Below are 18,197 nucleotides of genomic sequence, written 5' to 3'. Positions count from 1 at the left end.
ATCCATTACACTTACAGCAAAATGCTTCCAAACACAATGTCTTGCTTTCATTATTTATTATCTATATTTATATCTATTTCATAGGAAGTAGAGCTCACACATGCACAGTCCCACATTCCTGTGCTTAAACTCTATTGTGCACGATTACCTTTATATATGTCACACAGCACATCCCTATAATATTAATTGCTATAAAGAGTAGATTATTTTTTCTAGGCAGACTCCATTCTCTCATTCACTGCTGAAAACCCAAGAGAACTTGCTGTAAGGTGATTTTGTTCTATAAAGTTACCCCTCAGTGTGCTTCATTAATATACTTTTATCTGTAAGGATAAACCCTGCCTTATGGAGAATCTCTACATCCAATCTAAGTAAATTTCAGGCTCACTGATTATATTTCCATCTAAAAGTTTTACACGGTTATAAAACTGGGAGAGCTTTTAGAATCATCCCAGGTCAAGTTTCTTTCTGAATATTTTTCCACAATGAACTGCAATACATTAAGCCTACTGAGCCTACCCATTAGCGAGAATATCACTGATTGTACTCTTGATCTGATGGCCAGTGGAACATTTGTATTGTCTGGGTTCCATTTAAGACAATATTTGGAATGGACAGAATAGTTCAGAACAGGAGAGCAACATTCAAAGTTATCTTCCTTCAGTGGAGAAAAATGTGTCTGGTACATAAGCAATAGGCTTATTAAAAGAAAACCAGAATTCAGCACTAAAACACCTCTCTCAGCAGAACAAAGCATTTTCCTCTCCTCTGAGATCCGCAACTAGTTTCATGAATATTTTTCTCTTGAACCCAAATTATTGTTGCACAATGAAATGAGATAATAAGTGATAAGATTTCCACCAAAATTCGGTGGAGAGTTGTTGAAAATAGTAATTGTGAACTTCACAAGACATACATTATTCTAGAGATTTTGCTAGTGGAAATGGGGTGTGAGCTGATCCATATATGTGATTTCAACATCAAATATGGTTGTAATGTACTCTGTTTTTACAACTGAAATAAGTAGATGCATTGGGGTGTTTGTTTTTCCATTTAAAAAGACACCTTGCGATTGCTCTCAATGTTATATAGATATTTTTTATATTTGGCATTCATTGAATGAAAAATGCCATGGAAATATTTTACATATTAAAAATTATATCTCCCTGAAGGTTCAGAATTCTGATACTTACCTTTAACATTTAGGTATATTAAGATCAGGGCAATTAGCATGTTGTCTGCTTTAGATCATTTAAAAATATTTGAAGCTAAAAGTATGGAAAATGGGGGTACAGTGTTAATGATTTAAAAGTAAGTGTGTATGCTTATATGTCATTTATTAAAACTTTTAGAAAAAGATGTCTTCCTGGGAGTTAAAAGCCATCAGAGCGGGAAGTCTGCTGCAGGGAAGAACAAAAGCATGGCTGCGCGATAGCATTATCTCTGCAGCAGCAGCAGCAGCAGCAGCAGGCGCCCTGAGGGAGGGTTGCGGCGACTGTCTTGTCTATTACACTGCATTTTTATTAGTGACAACCTCCGTTATTCTGTCAGCTCAGCCAACTAAGCTGTTCCCCGCGAACTCCGTTAAATGGGAGAAGGAAAGAGAAGACAGAAAGATAAATTGTACCAAGTGGGGGCAAGCGGGGATTTTTTTCTCTCCTTCGGGGTGGGCTTCGCCTCATCCTCGGGGACGTCGGGGAATTCCAGGACTGCATTTAACTCAGAAACCCATGCGTTCTATTAATTAGTTTTTACGCGAAGAAAAGGCAGTGAAAGACTTAATCTTCTGTTTCCAGCTGGGCAGGGCTGGTCAGAGCTGCCTGGCCGTTAGCGCACTAGCCCGGAGCATTTGGGCCCCTCAGAGCTCCCACCGGCCGAGTGGAGGTCAAGTCAAAGAGCACGACCGCAGGATGCCCCCCACCCGCGCTATCCACAATTTAGCTTCTGCAGGACCACCACTACCACTGCAGGGCTGGAGGGCGGGGAGGGGGCGGATCCCTCTGGGGGCGGAACTAGGGGCGGAGACAAAGAGGCCGCGGAATGCGTCGGGAAGTGTAGTTCTGCTAACCCCAGTAGCATAGCTACCTAGGGGTACTTCTTGGGAGATTTGGACTACAACTCCCAGGAGTTTATGGGGCCGAAAGGGAAGTCCATGCGCAGTGGGCGCCACATTCTATCCTATCAGCGGAGGAGAGAGTGATGTCACCTGCGAGTTGGTAACCTACGAGCGGCTGTGAAGGAAACTGTTTAACCGGATCCCATTGTACCCGGAGAGCAGAGCCGCCTTTCCAGCATGCAGGGGCTGCTCAGGTAAGGGGGGACGTGCCGCCTCGCCCGCCGCATTCATTCATTAAGTGGCACTGCGCGGTGGCGTGGGGGCCCTTCTTCGGGTCGGGCGCTGGCTTCGCGGCGCACCCTCCGGCTGCCTCCCCCGAGCTCCCGGACCAGTAGGTAAATATTAAACCCGTCCTTCAGGTTGAGTCTGGGTGGGAACAGGACCTAGATAGCTCCCGGCTGCCAAGCTGGATTTGGGAAAATGGCTGCAAGCACGGCGCAAAAAGAGGCGAGCCCAGAGGAAGGCGCCCCATAAGATGAGGGTCCCTCCCTCCTTTCTTTCAGAGGCGCTCGGATGCCTAGAGAGCCGGCAGGGTACCAGGTACGGCCGTCTTCCTGCAGTCACCGGGGGCTGGGATTCCGGGGGTCGTGGCCTTGACTGCGGGCACTGCCGCTGTCGGGAGCTGCTGGCCGGGAGGCTCCTAGAGGGAGAATCCCGAGGTGGAATCGGAGGTGGCGACAGGGAAGGAGGGACTCCGAGCGGAGCCCCCGTCACCCCTGGCACCTTCACTTCTGTGAAAGGGATGGATAACTGTAATTCAGGCAAAGTCGTAAGTTAAAGGTTTCAAAAGAGAGGAGGGGAAACCCGCGCTGCGGAAGGAGCGAAGGGTGTTGGCGGACAGCGGCGAGGGGTTCCAGGCGCCGCAGAGCGCTCCCGCCCCCCGGTCCTCCGGGAGGGCGCATCTTGGTCCCCCCCTGCACTGATTGCTCCCTCAACAAAGAGCACCTGAACTGGGGTGAAGTGTCTGCCCGGAGCCCTGGGTGGGAGGTGGTAAAGCATTGGGGGGTGTCGAATAATCTAATGATAAGGCTCTCTGTGGGGGAGGAGGGCTCGGTAATCGGCTTTTCCCAACTGGTGCCGAAAATTCTACTACTTGTGAGCCGCTTGCCTTCTGAATTGAAGACGTGCGCGAGGCCCGAGAACCCTATGACATCCCCTGGGTTTCCTTTGCGGTTCCTAGCGCCCTTATTCTTTCCTTTCCTCACTCGTTGATCAAACCCTGCTAATGGATCTGTTCTCAAGCTGCTCACAGCCTGAGGTTGGGTGTTCTGGGCCCAGGAATAGATACCCACGTCCCACTTTCCCCAACCCCGCCCCCTTTGCCCCCTATCACTCCCAGGTGAACATCTAGAGCAAATGCCACCCGTGACCGTTGTACTATCATGAAACTGGTAGTTTCTTGAGGCTCCAGAAGGACCTAGTGAATTGAAGCGGAGTTTGTCTGCAAGATGAATCCCGTTGCCATGGCGACTCCTGCTGTCGGAATCTTAACTGTGCTCACTGCTGTTTCAATTCGATGTGGCTCTGCGGGCAGCTGGGAGGGAGTGGCCAGTGAGTGTGGTCAAATGCTCGCCCTGGGCCCAGCTGCTCTCTCCTCTTCACCCGTTTCACAGCCCTGGGCTCTCTCCATTTTCGTGTAAATAGCTTGGACACAGTTCTAGCCACTTTCCCTCTCAGATTGCCCATACCTCTCCTCTCCACTTCCCTCCCCAGAAATAATTGTTTGGAGCCTTTTTCCTGAGGCAAATTCTGAAAATTTCAATTGAAAGATCTTCCCCCTTTCAGGCTAGCTACTTCTTTTTCCTAGTACCGTGAATTACAGCGTTGGAGGTAGCTTTCCCAATGTGGGAGCTCTCTGGCCACCAGTAAAGGTCCTCAGTTTGACCTAGGTGCAACTAACTGGAAGTTTTTATGGACAAGTGTTAACTGAAATTGAATTCTGGAAGTCACTGCCATCCCTTGTGGTTCTGATAAAATCTAAAAGCCTGCCTAGAGGATGCAGGCACTTGAGAGTGAAGCATGCTGGACTGGGATCTAGGAAGCCTGCCCTGGGCCCTATCTGGCTCTGTCATTACTGCCTACCCACTCTGGGGTTAACCCTTTACCTCTGGGGACCTCAGTCATGAGTGATGTGGAGAGAAGGGTACAGAAGGTTTCTTAAAGTTGATTCTAGGTATAAAATCCTGTGACTCTAAGGATTTGGTCATTGTCTTTTATTTTTCTTAAAGAAATATGGAGATGAATGTTTAAACCAAGCTTCTACTACTGTGGCATTTGGGTTAATATCTCTACCTAATAAGTGTCACTTGGATGGCAAAATAACCTGGCTATACATGGCAAGCCTTCAAAGTGCGCAAGGCAGCTGTTTTACTATTTATATTATATTATTTATTTTTTTTGTTAATTCTCACACAAGGATATATTTTCCATTGATATTTTTAGGGAGAGTGGAAGAGAGAGGGAAAGACAGAGAGAAACATTGATGTGAGAGAAACATATTGATTGGTTGCCTCCTGCACAAGCCCCAACCAGGGTTTGGGTCAGGGAGGAGCCTGCAACGAAGGTACGTGCCCTTGAGCAGAATCAAACCCAGGAATATTTGGTCCACAGGCCAATGCTCTATCCACTGAGCCAAACCTGCTAGGGCACTATTTATATTATTTCTAATAATGTTAAGTATCTTGACTTCTATTTGTTCTTTTATGTTCGAATTGTTTAGGTTTTGCCTTTTTTGAATGCAGTTATTTGCAACTTGATTTTATTAAGTGTAATTGATTACACAAATATTTTGTTTCCCTTCTGCTTTCATTTTATACCAAAGTATATTATCCCAGATATTGCTGTTAATGGGGAGGGGGTTGGGGAGTGTGTATCTGTGAGTCTATGCATGTGCATTTGTGTGCAGGTGAATGCTTAGGGATGCTATGTGCTGGGTGATTGACATTCATCAACTCATTTTAAGTAGGTAGATCCTTTCTCATGGGGATATGGGATCATTTATCACTTACTCTTTATTTTGCCCTAGATTATCATTGACTGAAACAAAAATTTCTTTTAATTATCTGTTTACTTTCTGCCTCTCTATAAGTCTGACACCAATTCCAAGGTATGGGCATTTTCCTCACTCTCCTAAGGTCTTTGAGAGCAGGGTCTGTGTCTTGTCTATCCCTGTCTCTCCAGCATTTAAATCAGTGCTTATCCACATAGGTACTTAATAAATATTTGCAGAATCAATATTAAGTAGTTGAGCCATGAATAGAGATCCAATATCTGTATCCTTTCCACTAATAGTTCTGTCATCAACTGTAATATTCCTCATAGCTTTCTGTCAAGTAGTTGCATCTCGGCATAAGCCATAATTCCTGTGTAGCATGTGACTTCCATGTGTTTGAAATATACGTATTTTGCGACTATTTGCTTTTGGAATACATTCACCCACAGAGGTGTCCCCCCCCTAATTTTTTTTTAACTTATTGATTTTTAGAGAGAGAGAGGAACATTGATTTTGTTGTTCCACTTAGTTATGCATTCATTGGTTGCTTCTTGTATGTGCCCTGACTGGGGATTGATCCCAGAATCTTGGTGTATTGGGATGATGCTCTAACCAACTGAGCTACCTGGCCAGGGTCCCCTATAATTCTTAATACAATTCTTATTACTCCAGACCAGACATTTCTAGATTTCTCTCCATTGTATTATCCTTGGCCCAGATAACTTTCTCAGGAGGTGTATGACAGGAGAACAGGGAGAGCGACCAAGACAAAGATAACTAGAGGCTTTTGCCAGGCCACCAATGGCTCCTGGGGCACCATTTGGGTAGAAAAGCTAGACAATAGTGCTCTCATCTGGGATAGAGTGGTTCTATAAACAGGATCAGCTGGCTGACCTGATAGAGGAATAGGGTGGGAGCCATTTGTCCAATATTTGTAACATTCTGTTACCATCTGGTAAGTCAGGTTCTGTGGGTTTTCAGAAGTATAAATTAGTGAGGAGGTGTGATAGTGAAGAGGGTGTGGTGGGTCATGTCCTTGGGTGGTGCCTACAGGAGCTCAGTGAGTAGGTGCCAAGGAATTTGAATCCTGGCTTTCCTGCTTTATGGACACGCTCTGGGTGTTAAGAATGTGTGTGTTGTATCTGTGTGTGGTTTTATTTGAGCTACTTTGTTTAAAAGGCTGCTTTTGTTGTTGGTAGTATAGTCGTCAGAACAAATAAAGTGTTTACCAACAAAATATACTTAAGATTGAGAGTGTTTTATTTTGTAAATATTTTGGGGGATGGTATAAAGAATGGCTTTGGCTTAAGAATCTTGAGTTCTTCTGTGAAATTCCTTAAAAAGTTACAGCTATTGGATCAGGGGAAACAAGCTTTTCCAACAAAAAGGTACCACTGAGAACCTTAGGTGGTTGGTTCAGGAAATAATCACAAGAGCTTGTAACTTCCGTGGGGCCCTCCTAGCTTCATATCATGCTCTGGCCATTTCTAAGTGTTAAAGTCTATCCCTTATATTGCAGGAAACAAAGCAGTTTTGTCAAGTTATGTTAGCCACCTTGTTTAATCTCTAGAGGAGGCACCAGGCAAAACGAATATTCTATTTTGTTTGTGATTTTTCTTTAAATAAGGAGTGTGGACTACTGTCACTTATTTAGACATTACAATTTCAAACTTGGTATTGAAGGAGAACTTCTAAATGAATACATATTTAAAACACTCATAGCATCAGTTCTTAGTGGTTTTCCCAAGAACTCAATGTTGAGGGAACTGATAGCACAAGTAACATTTAAGAAATAGGTAAGGATGGCTTCAGAAAATGAATACGATTATGCCTGGTGTTTTGCCATATATGACATAATATTAATAAAAAGAAAGAGATGAGGAAAACTTTCTGAATAATCAACAGAAAACTCGCAGGAGAGAACCCTGACAACCAAGGACCGAAAGTGGAGACCGCATAGAGACTGGATTATTGCATGTAACATTATTATACTTAAAATAGTTTTTCTTGAAATATTAATGTTTATTGCATGTAAAAAAAAAAAGAAATAGGTAAGGAGGGCAGTTTCTGTATGTTGGCAGGGTGGGTTGGGATAGGCCAGGGTTGAGGATACTTCTTAATTAATTTGTTTGTTTATTTAAATTTATTGAGGTGACACTGGTCAATGGGGTCATATAGATTTCAAGTGTACATTTCTATGACACATGATCTGTATATTGCATTGTCCACCTGAAGTCAAATCATCTTCCATCACAATATATTTGGCCTCCTTTACCCTTTTCTTGAAGTTACAGTCATTTAGCAGGTGTACTGTCTTTTGTTGTTGGTGTTGTTTGTTTTTTTGTTGATCCTCACCCCAGGATATTTTTTCCGTTGATTTTTTTTTTTTTTTTTTTTTTTAGAGAGAGTGGAAGGGAGGGGGAGAGACAGAATCATGATGTGAAAGAGGCACATCGAGTGGTTGCCTCCTGAGCTCCCCCCACTGGTGCTGGGGATGAAGCCTGCAACCCAGGTACATGCCCTTGACCTGAATTGAATCTTCAACCCTTCAGTGTGTATGACGCTCTAATCACTGAGCAAACTGGCTAGGTAGTGTACTGCCTTTTTATGTGGATTGTGTTTAGAGCGTCCGAGAGCTGCTGGTAGAAATTAGAATTGAAGATTATCTTTGTCCCCCACCTCTAGATTCCTCCAAGCCTCCACTTAGTACCCCCACTGAAAGAGAAACAGATGATGAGATGCAAGTTGATTTTGGTGACCTACATTCCACTCTAGCAGACTATTTCTGCAGCAAAAAAAAAAAAAAGTGTTTACCTTTTTATTTTCTGGCATCCTTTCCACTATTCCAGGAACAGAGAACTGAGCATTTCAGAGTTTGCATAGTACACATGTCTAAAAACGATTTAAATGGGAAATCCTAGGAGCACAGCAACAAGCATACAGAACTCCCTTCCCCCCATTAAACTGTTACCAAATTCATCCTCAGCAACTCTGATGAGCTTATTTTCCTTGCTGATAATTAAGCACGCCTGGTTTTTCCTCTATCTGAACATCTGCAGTAATGGCTTCCCTCACCTGGAATGTGCACTCTTCTGAGTGTCTAAATTCTACCTGTGCTTTCAGATCTAGCTGGAGTTCCACAGCTTCCAGGAAGCCTTCCCTGACTGTCCTTCAGCTTTCACCACCTTTCTTCTCAGAGCCCATAGCCTGACCACACAACTTAACACTTACAGCTAATGTGTAACTAATAGTCCAGGTATATGAGGTGCTTACCTTGTGCCAAGCTCTTCCTAATACTTGATACGAGCTTAACCATTGGTTCCTCATAACTACTCTGTGAAGTAGGTACTATTATCACCATTTTACAGGTGAGGCAACTGAGGCATGAAGAAGTTAAGGAATTTGCCTAGCTCAAGTCACACAACTGGCATAAGTAGCAGATCAGGTTAGGGACCCAGAACTAAACCAGGCAGTCTAGTTCTTTACATCCTACACTCTTATCTTGCTTTTAGTTTTCCTACATATTATATTATTTTCTCTCCATCCAGTTGGGGGAACCACAACTTCCTTTACATCTCTTAATTCTAACATACTGGTAGTGCTAGGTCAATAAATGCTGGGTTGATTGAGGGTAAAAATGCCTCTACACTTAACGGTATCTTATAGTCTGATTTTTCTGGAAATGTTGCATGAAATTAAAAATGGTGCATTTGTTTATTTGAGTGATAAAACTTTTGAACTCCCCTCTGTTTGCTATGTGAATGATAGGCAAATTATTTTAAAAAGGAAATGCTCTTATATTCCAAATCTATTTGGAGCCTTCCCAGTCTAGTCCCTCTTTATTAACTGAGATAACCTCTCAGTAGGCTGAATCCCTTATCTGAATCCCTTATCCAGAACAGGCCCACAGAGCCTGCCTGGAGAGTTAAGACTTCCATAACTTCTTAGCTTCCCTCTTCCCTGTTGTCTTTTAATGTACATTGTAAAAGCTTTTTTGAAAAGAAAATAATGAAAACTCTAGCAGTAGTCAAACATGTAACCCAATATTGGGTATTCTTAGATATTAAACTGTTTTTTTCCACCTTAGAAGAAAGACTTTTATTTACTTTTACAGTGGAACAGATTTGGTGCCAAATATACAATTGCAATTCTTTTAATTCACAGTCACTATTGTGAATTTAGTGTGGAAAACTAGGGAAGCAAGTTCAAGTTCCAGTGTAGTTGGTGCAATTTCCTGACTTACAATAGATCTTTTCCTTTTGGCTTAAAACTGAATATTGTGCCACTTTGACAATAATTAATGAAGACAATTCACTAAAACATGAACTGTGTCATTCAGGGAAATAATAGGAAAATTATGCCCTAACAGCATATTGCAAGGGAAGGACAATAAAAACAAAAGATTTGTTAGTCATTAGGCTACTCAAACGTAATATTCATTCACCAGACATTGATTTCAGAAACTTTTTATTTTTTCATTCATCTTGTTACACTTTCTAAGTATGTCATTCACCTTTAGTAACAACCTGAGCTCATTCTGTTCTATATATTGCACCAGAATTAGAGTTGAAGGTTACTTGTGTTTCTCCCAGGTACACAATTAGGGTCACCTATTAAATGGGTCTTTGTCCTTTTCATTTCTAAAAAAAAAAATCTGTGAGTTTGGCAAATGTTGCCCATCTGATGGACTTTCTGAATTTAGACTTCCAAAAGTAGATAGCCCACATCTGAGCAATGGCCATTGTGTGGGCAATACAGATGTCCATCTTTTGTTTTTGAGACGGGTTCTAATATTCTGGCTTGTTGGCTAAGCTCAATTTGTTAGTGACGTACAAACCAGGTCAAGGGCATGGGTTAGTTTGACTTGTTTTGGAGCCACAAACTGTACCTGTAATCCTAGTCAACTTTTTTTTTTTTTTAACTCATCATGCTCTTGGCTACAAAGGAGAGTAGATAGTACCCTGGATATATCAGTGCATAGTCATTACCACTAGGGGCAAAAGATGGTGCCATGTTATAAACTGAACTGATGTGTGTAGGGGTCTTAATTTTTTCAGACTCCATGAGTTAGAGGCAAGGCTTTGCTGGCAGTTTGCTAAGGAACTATATGCTCTGACAGGTATCATGACTGGGTCAAGACTAGGGGACATTTCCTAAAACTGTCAAAGTCCTATAAGCCTTGCTTTTCCCTTTCTTGAGGGTGTGACTGAAGTCATTAGTGGTTTCGGTGTCACTTCTGGGCTTCACTATTCTTTCATAAAGCTTCTGCAGATATGCACCTTAGAAGAGGGAGGGATGGTGGTCACCATCATTCACCGAGGGAGTCAGATTGTTCATATGTGTCTAGGAATAAATTTGTATGTTTCATAGAGATTTGGTAAAACCAAGTAGTGACATGTCTAAACACGACTTAATTTAGGACCTGCAGTTCTGTGACAAGGTGAGACTTGGCACCCTCCTAAATCCTGACAACTTATTGTAAAAAGTTAAAGAAAATGAAATGAACAAATTTAACCATTTGAAGGACCTTTTTGCACTATTTTACTCTTAATAGTTGGTGAAATTGTGGATACGGAAAATGTCCTATGGTGCTATCCAAGGTAAATTATTTAGGATTTTGTTTAAATGCATTTACTAGTACAGTTACCCTATAATAGTAGTTGTTATTTGATTTAAATGATGATGGCCAAAGAAACAATAATAACGTTTGTTTGTTTCTTATTCTGTTTGTGTGTGGCAATTGTGATTGCATTAGAGGTGTGCCCACCCCTCTCCACCATACCCCTACCTCCCATTGCTCAGCACTCAATGGTAATTCAAATTAAAGTCAGAGTGTGGAATGAATTGTGCTGGAGTTGAAGCTCAGCTGAGATTGCATCATGTTTTCAGAAAGTTAAATGAATAGCCTGTCATTATATTTTTGTGTTTTAAACATTAGGAATAGAGATTGGATTGCACTGGAAAACCTCTATGACCATTTGGGGCTTGATGTTCTGTGAGTAGGTGACACTTCCAACTACAGAAGTTCCAGGAACTGTAGCAAGAAACTGCCTTGCCTACGACAATCTCTGCTAAGAGATGATTTAAAAATATGTTATTTTTTGTTTGACCCAGTTTCTTTTGAGGTTATGACTGAGGCTTCCTTTCTTCCATACTCCACCTTTTCCTACTACACTCCTTGGATTGTAATTTGAGTGTGGAGGACCATGGAACTGCTGCCAGTCGGCTCTCTTCGTCTCCCTGTGGGCAAAGGGAGCCGCTGTCCCCAGGCTGCCAGTTTCCATATAAGGGGAGCCACGGTCTCTGACATTACGAAGAAACACATCTTTCCCCTGAACCTCCTAACTTAGGATGGGGAGCTTGTGGCAGCAGAGAGGGGAAGGTTTACATTTTAATTCTCCAGCGCTCAGATTGTTTTTCTGATGGAACAAGTTGGAGGAAGTACGTGGAAGGGAGGACAGAGGGAGTTACTGGGTTTCACTTATCTTATCATTTGTTTCCCTCTGGATTGCCTTTGTTTATACTGTCTCTTCAGGCCAGGAATTCCTCCAGCAGAAGCATGCATACACGTGGGGATATTCAGATGGCGCTTCCTTCTTGAGTTCCTGCTGACTTGGCTTTCCTCCTACCTCCTGATCTGAAAGGAGGGCTGGGGATATTTAACCGGCTTTGAATTTTTCTGTTATATGGAAAGAGATGTAAAACACTGACTTGAGAAAGTGTGTTAATGACTTTTCTGATGAGGAAAGAAGAGGATGCTAAGTAGGTTTAAATTTAACATATAACTTGTGTTGGTAGATTGTTTTTAGTCAGGAATGCTTGACACCTTGAATGAAATCCCTTTACCTTTGGTTGCTGCTTTGCAATAGAACAGAGGAAAAAGAAACCAGTTGATTTTAGATTAAGATTTGGGTACTCGGCACTTTTATTATTATTTTTTAAAATATTATTATTGATTTCAGGGAGGAGGGGAGACATAGATAGAAACATCAATGATGAGAGAGAATCATTGATCGGCTGCCTCCTGCATGGCCCCTATCGGGGACCGAGCCCGCAACCTGGGCATGTCCCTTAACCGAAATTGAACCTGGGACCCTTCAGTCCACAGGCCAACACTCTATCCACTGAGCCAACTTTTATCCATTATGCCAAACTTGCCAGGGCAATATTGGCAGTTTTAAACATTCTGGGCCTCTTTCTTCATCTGTGGAACACGGTGAAAATTTGAAAATTTTATGTGAAAGGTACCATCTTAAAATGACCTCACTTATGTGGCATTGTGTAACATTGGCGTACTACCCACTGGGTTTCCCTAGAATGGAGATCAGTTGGCCCCTGCTCTTAGCACAATGTACCTGAGACCCTGTTCTTGGCTGGAGCTGAACCCTCAAGACTGGATCTGTAGTCTGTTTTCCTTAATTGAATAGCTTCTAGTTACCTCCTCCAGTGCTGACTTTCAGAAAGGTCCATGTGATGAGGCCGCTAGACAGTGTATTTGAGTGATCATCTAGTTCTATTTAAATTGATAATTCTCTTTAAACCACAGTTTGACCATCAGTGGTACCCAGGATGGATGTAGCCAGCTGTCATGTTTTGTTTGGCCAGCACTGTGTTATTCTTAAAATGGAATGATTTTACTGAGCATTTTCACTCTGGTTTGTCGCAGACCTCACCCCACCCCAGTGGCTCATACACAGCCACTTTATTTATGTGATATTTCTTTAGCTCGTTAGCCCTTGAAGGCATTTGAGTTTGTGATCCCTATTTTAAACTGCATTAAATTGTGATGAGAATCTTCTTCAAACATTTATCCAGCAGTAGGTTGGCAAATGACCCAATCCAGGATCTCTCAACCCCAGCACTATTGGCATTTTAGACTGTATAATTCTTTGTTGTGTGGGGCTGTGTTGTGCATTGTAAGATGTTTAGCAGCATCCTTGGCCCCTACCCACTAGATGCCAATAGCAACTTTTCCCCCATTTGTAACAACCAAAAATGTCTTTAGACATTGCCCAATGTCCCCTGGGGGCAAAATCAGCCTCAGTGAGAACCAGTTGACAGATTTGGAATGGTCTGAGAACTTTAAACATTGGACCAAGCTTGGATATTTAGAGATAAATTGGAATTCATCTGGGAAACCGAGCTACCCTGCTGTTTTTATTTATTTGGGCAGTTGGTTAGAGCAAAGTAAAGGTCAGTGGATTAGGCCCTTTGGGGTCACTTCTCCATTCTTCCATGACCACTGCCTGGGAGGCTAGCCACATTTTAAGGACATGTCCTTGGTCACAACAGGGGATTGTGAGACACTGATGCTGGGTCAGAGCAAACCCACCAGAGCTAGTGGGTAAACAACTTTGAAGCCCATGGCCTGTGTTGGTAGATCAGTAATGTTATCTGTGGGTAAGGAAGATGAAGCTTTGGATAAGGAAAAGGTCATCTCTGTCATTATTGCCAAAGGCCAAATGCTTAAAAAAAAGAAAAAAGAGCCTTAAATCAGCAGCGTGGGAAGAACTCTGAAAAGGATTAATAGAGTGACATTCCATTTTTTTTCTCACCCTTAAACAAGAATCTCTTTAAAACTTGGGCTTTGGCAACACTCAAACTTGCCTTGCTCTCAGAAAAACGTTGATAAGGTTTTTAGTGTACAAAGGGAGAATGTTGTGAAGTTTCAATTAACCAACCCAATCTCAGTTCTTGAGCAACTAATGCAAAGATAATGCTTGGGGAAGCACAGTTTCAGTTAAAAGGTAAACCAGAGTGCCTTATTAGAGGCAGAGGTGGGACTTCGGAAGGGATCCGTGCCTCTTCCCGAAGGCTATGTGTTGGTTCTGCATCTCAAATGTACACCAGAATTTTGGCAGATTTTAGAAAGAGATGCCTAGGGATTCAGTGAGATCTGGGGTTTGGGCTTCAAGCTCCCCAGGTAATTCTGATACTTAACTAGGACTGAAAACTAGTGGGAAGTGCAAATGACCTTTCATTTGGGAATGTATGCTGGGCCCAGATGGCTGGCTGGTTAAATTTTTTGTTTTTAAACATTTTGCATCCTTTTTGGCTTGAATATGTGGGGTATTTTTGTGTGTTTTTGTTTTTTTACTTTTCTAGAATTTTGAATTTGTGAAAAGGATTACTCTTTTACTCTTTACATGTGGTGTAGTGTGTATTATCTGATACATGGAACTGAATGCTTCTAATAATCTTGAAGCTATGTTATTTTTTGGCAGGCTTTACTGAAAAACTTGTGGAAGTTATCTACTTTTCAAGATGCTTCTCTGAGAGGATTCAATTTGTATATTAACATATTGTTTAAAAGATAAGGAAGCAGAAACCACCCTATCACATATGGCCAACACCTTGAGTGCCCTTGAGGTAAAATAGGTGGGAGAGTAGTATCAGCTTCTATTCCAGAAAAATCTACATCCTAGGAAGGACCTAAACATTTCAAAGCTAAGTTTAACTCAGGGAATTTCCGACCAGACTTTTCTCTCTGGTTTCATAAACATGAGGTAGATTTGTTTCCTGTAAGTGTCCTTTAGCCTATGCCAGCCATGGGCAAACTACGGCCCGCAGGCCGGATCCGGCCCGTTCGGCTGTTCTATCCGGCCCGTGGAGCCGAAAGAGCGGAGGGTTCTCTTGCTCTCCCCTCCGCTCCTTTACTTTGAATTTATATTAGTTCACACAAACACTCCATCCATGCTTTTGTTCCGGCCCTCTGGTCCAGTTTAAGAACCACTGTGGCCCTCGAGTCAAAAAGTTTGCCCACCCCTGTATGCCATGTGCCACCGTGGAGGACTACAGAGTCCCAGAGTTACAACTACCAACGATGGAAAATGAATAAAATGGCTCATTTCACTCGGATTTTGCTTAGAATTTCAGATCCAGATTTCTATCAAGTATAGCAGAGGCAAAGGACTAAGTTTTAGGGGAAAATATACTGGGCATTTTATGGACTATCTCATCGAGCAACATTTGAAAACATGATTCATTCATTTTAGCATGTTAAAAAATGTTTAAATGTTGGGTGTAAACATTTTGGAATGCTGTTTTAAAATCCCAGATTTTTTTCTTTGGAATATAGAACTCTTGTTTTACTTAAATAAAGCTCAGATCATCCTCTGTCATTAGCTTCTGAAACAAACAAATTGCATTGAAGAGTCTTCCCAATGAAAGATTCATTGCTTTCACTGGCAAGTAGTTTCATGTTTTGCTTATTTGGATCATGTTTGTGTTTTTCAAAGGGATGGTCACCGCATTAGTAATAGGAAGCAATACTCTACAATCCCAAATCACAGTTTTTCCAATATTTGTTTTACAGTAGATCAAATCTTTTACCCTCTGTTTTTTCCTTTCATAAATGCTGATTTTGAGTCTCAGATGGCCAGTGTTTCTAGTGCTAGAGAAAAATGTGTTAGCATGGCATGGCATAAAGAAAGAATGACAAATAAAAAGAAAGATAGAACACAGGGTTTCTTCATAGGGTAATGCCGGGGTTCCTGTCCCAGCATTATGAAGGGTTTTCAGCAATCTGGAGAAAGAAGCTGATGTGTAGATTCAATAAGGAGTCCAAGGATGAAAGATAATTTTGAAATGCATTGGGAGTCAGAGGAGCTTCAGCTAAAGGAGCTAAAGACTTCCCCTTGACTCAGGACCCAGTGCTTTTTATTAACACAAATTGTCCTAAGGCAAGGTGGAGGTAATACACTTCAAAGGGTAGGGTTTACAGAAGCATTGTCAGATTGGGGAATAGCCTACAGCCGTTAAGGTGTTTGGCCAACAGGAGGCAATAACATGTAGATTGAGATGCTCTGAGCTGTCTGGCAGCAAATGATTATCCTATTCAGATTTGGGGGAGATGCTTTTTAGCCGTTCCAACAGATGATTACCTATGTGGCTCAGCCCTTATTGAGCCCCCAAGTCTCATCAACCTTTTGATGAAACTCTTGTAATTATGACATGCTGGAATTGGTTCCTGGCAATAGGGTAATGAAAATATTCTAAAACTTGTGGTAATGGTTACATGGTGTGTGGATATACACTTGTCCCCCCCTTATTCACAGGGGATATGTTTCAAGTCCCCCAGAGGATGCCTGAAACCATAGATAGTACCAAACCTTAATATACAATGTTTTTTCCTATACATGCATACTTATGATAATGTTTAACTTATAAATTTGGCACAGTAAGAAATTAACAACAATAACTAATAATAAAATAGAATAATTAAAAAAATGTACTGTAATAAAAGTTATGTGAATTGGGTGCTCTCTCAATATATCTTATTGTACTGTACTCACCTTGTGATGATAGAAGATGATAAAATGCCTAGTGATAGAATGTAGTAAGGTGAACGATTACGCATTGTGATGTAGCCACTTTCTGAGGATCTGTCAGAAGGAGGATCATCTGATTTGGGTGATCCTGGATCATCTGAGCCATGCTGATGGTTGAATGTCAGGAGCAGATGATGTCAGTGGTTCGGGAAATTTAATATTTTCAGACCATGGTTGACTGCCAATAACTGAAACCACAGAAAGCAAAACTGAAAATAAGGGAAGGGGGTTGGACTACTATACTAAGACCCACTAAACTCTACATTTTAAATGAATGAATTTTATGGTATGTGAATTATGTCTCAATAAAGCTGTTATTTTAAAAAAAGGAGTCAGACTAAGTTAAACTTTAAAAACACAATTTTAGACCTTAGGGATAATATCTATGATTTACTTTTTCATTTCTTTACCTCATGTATATCTCAATTTTGTCCTCTAAATAAATAGTTGTATATCATGGACATAATAATGGTTGTGATAATTCTTTCAAATTTATGGACCACTTTAGACATGGGAAACTTATAAAGAAATTTTTGTAGTAGAATCTGGCTTATAATTTTCTTATTCCTCTTAATTGTGAGCTAGGGTAGGTATTAAAGGATAGAAAGCTTTGCACTATTTTATACCTGCTGTGATGGTGGGCTAAGGTTTAGGTGATACATTTGGTTTAGTTACACTTTGTTTTAAACTTGTTCCTTTTGATATTTTGTAGGATTTTCCTACTGTATGAGCCTTTACACCGTAAAAAGCACTCAAGTATGTAATCTAGCCTGTAAAGCTAACTATGTGTGTTAGAAAAGAAATATTTCACTTACAAGGTATTATGTAGCTCAAAGTTTCTCAGATTTGGATTCATGATCCTTTGAGAAACACTGCATGAAAAGTTAAATTGCTGGATGTTTAGGGACTCATTTGATGTCAGTGGATCATAAACTTGTATGAAGCGGTAGTAGGTAGGCTTTGAGGTACTGTGGTTCTATGAGGTATAAGATGCTTATCCAGTCATATTAGTTTTATTGTTGAGTAATGAATTGCCACAATTGTAGTGGCTTAAAACTTCACCAGGTCAGAAGTCTGGGCATGCTCGGCTAGGTTCTCTGCTCAGGGTCTCACCAGGCTAAAACTCAAGCTTCACCCAAGGCTGCAGTTTTCACCTGGGGCGCATGGGCTGATGTTGGCAGAATTTATTTCCTTGTGGCATTAGGACTGAGGACTGCTACCTGTTGGCCAGGGACTGCTTTTATTAGTAGCTCCTAGAGGCCACCCACATTCCATGCCATGTGGTCCACACTGGCAGTTCATACATTGATGTTTGCTTTCTTCCAGACTAGCTGGAACACACTTCTTTGACTTTCTTCTCTGCAATCAGCTGGGGCAACAGCTTGGATCAGGCTAACCCAGGTAATCTCCCTTTGACTATATAATAACATAACCAGGGGAGTGATATCTTATCATATTCACAGGCTCTATTCAAAGTTCAGCCTATGATACCAGATAACAGGAATTATGCCAAGTAGACTTTGATGATTATTAAGATGAACATCGAAAATCCTAAATTGAAAGACACCTCACAAACGTGCTTCAGGATCCACTCAGGTCTTCCTCAAATGACTCCCATCAGACTTAACTGCTTTTCATCCCTACTTTTTTTGTTTTAAGTAGAGTAAACATGAAGATTTTTAAAAAAGTTTTATTCTTGGAAATTTCCAACACAGTAGTAAGAATTACTAGTATAGACAATGTGAGAATCCTCCATATA

At 41.4% G+C, this 18,197-nt stretch overlaps 1 protein-coding gene across 5 annotated transcripts in view; it reads left to right on the top strand.

The window, feature by feature from the left end:
- Window positions 1–2,183: 2,183 nt before the first annotated feature.
- Window positions 2,184–18,197, top strand: part of DAAM1 (dishevelled associated activator of morphogenesis 1) — a 181,938-nt gene continuing 165,924 nt past the window's right edge. For 2 of the 5 annotated variants that reach the window (XM_080671982.1, XM_080671979.1), the window contains exon 1: window positions 2,187–2,310. Coding sequence is in view for 1 of the 5 variants with exons in the window: in XM_080671978.1 (XP_080528104.1) it covers window positions 2,630–2,656 (27 nt within the window). In the remaining 4 variants the exon portion in view is untranslated. Of the gene's footprint in view, window positions 2,452–2,478; window positions 2,657–17,764; window positions 17,840–18,197 lie in introns of those variants that run through there. The other 3 variants (XM_080671981.1, XM_080671980.1, XM_080671978.1) reach the window with 3 other exon arrangements.

Source organism: Plecotus auritus (assembly GCF_963455305.1).
Source record: "Plecotus auritus genome assembly, chromosome: 1".
Classification (NCBI taxonomy): Eukaryota; Metazoa; Chordata; class Mammalia; order Chiroptera; family Vespertilionidae; genus Plecotus; species Plecotus auritus.
This window is presented reverse-complemented; position numbering and strand designations above follow the sequence as displayed.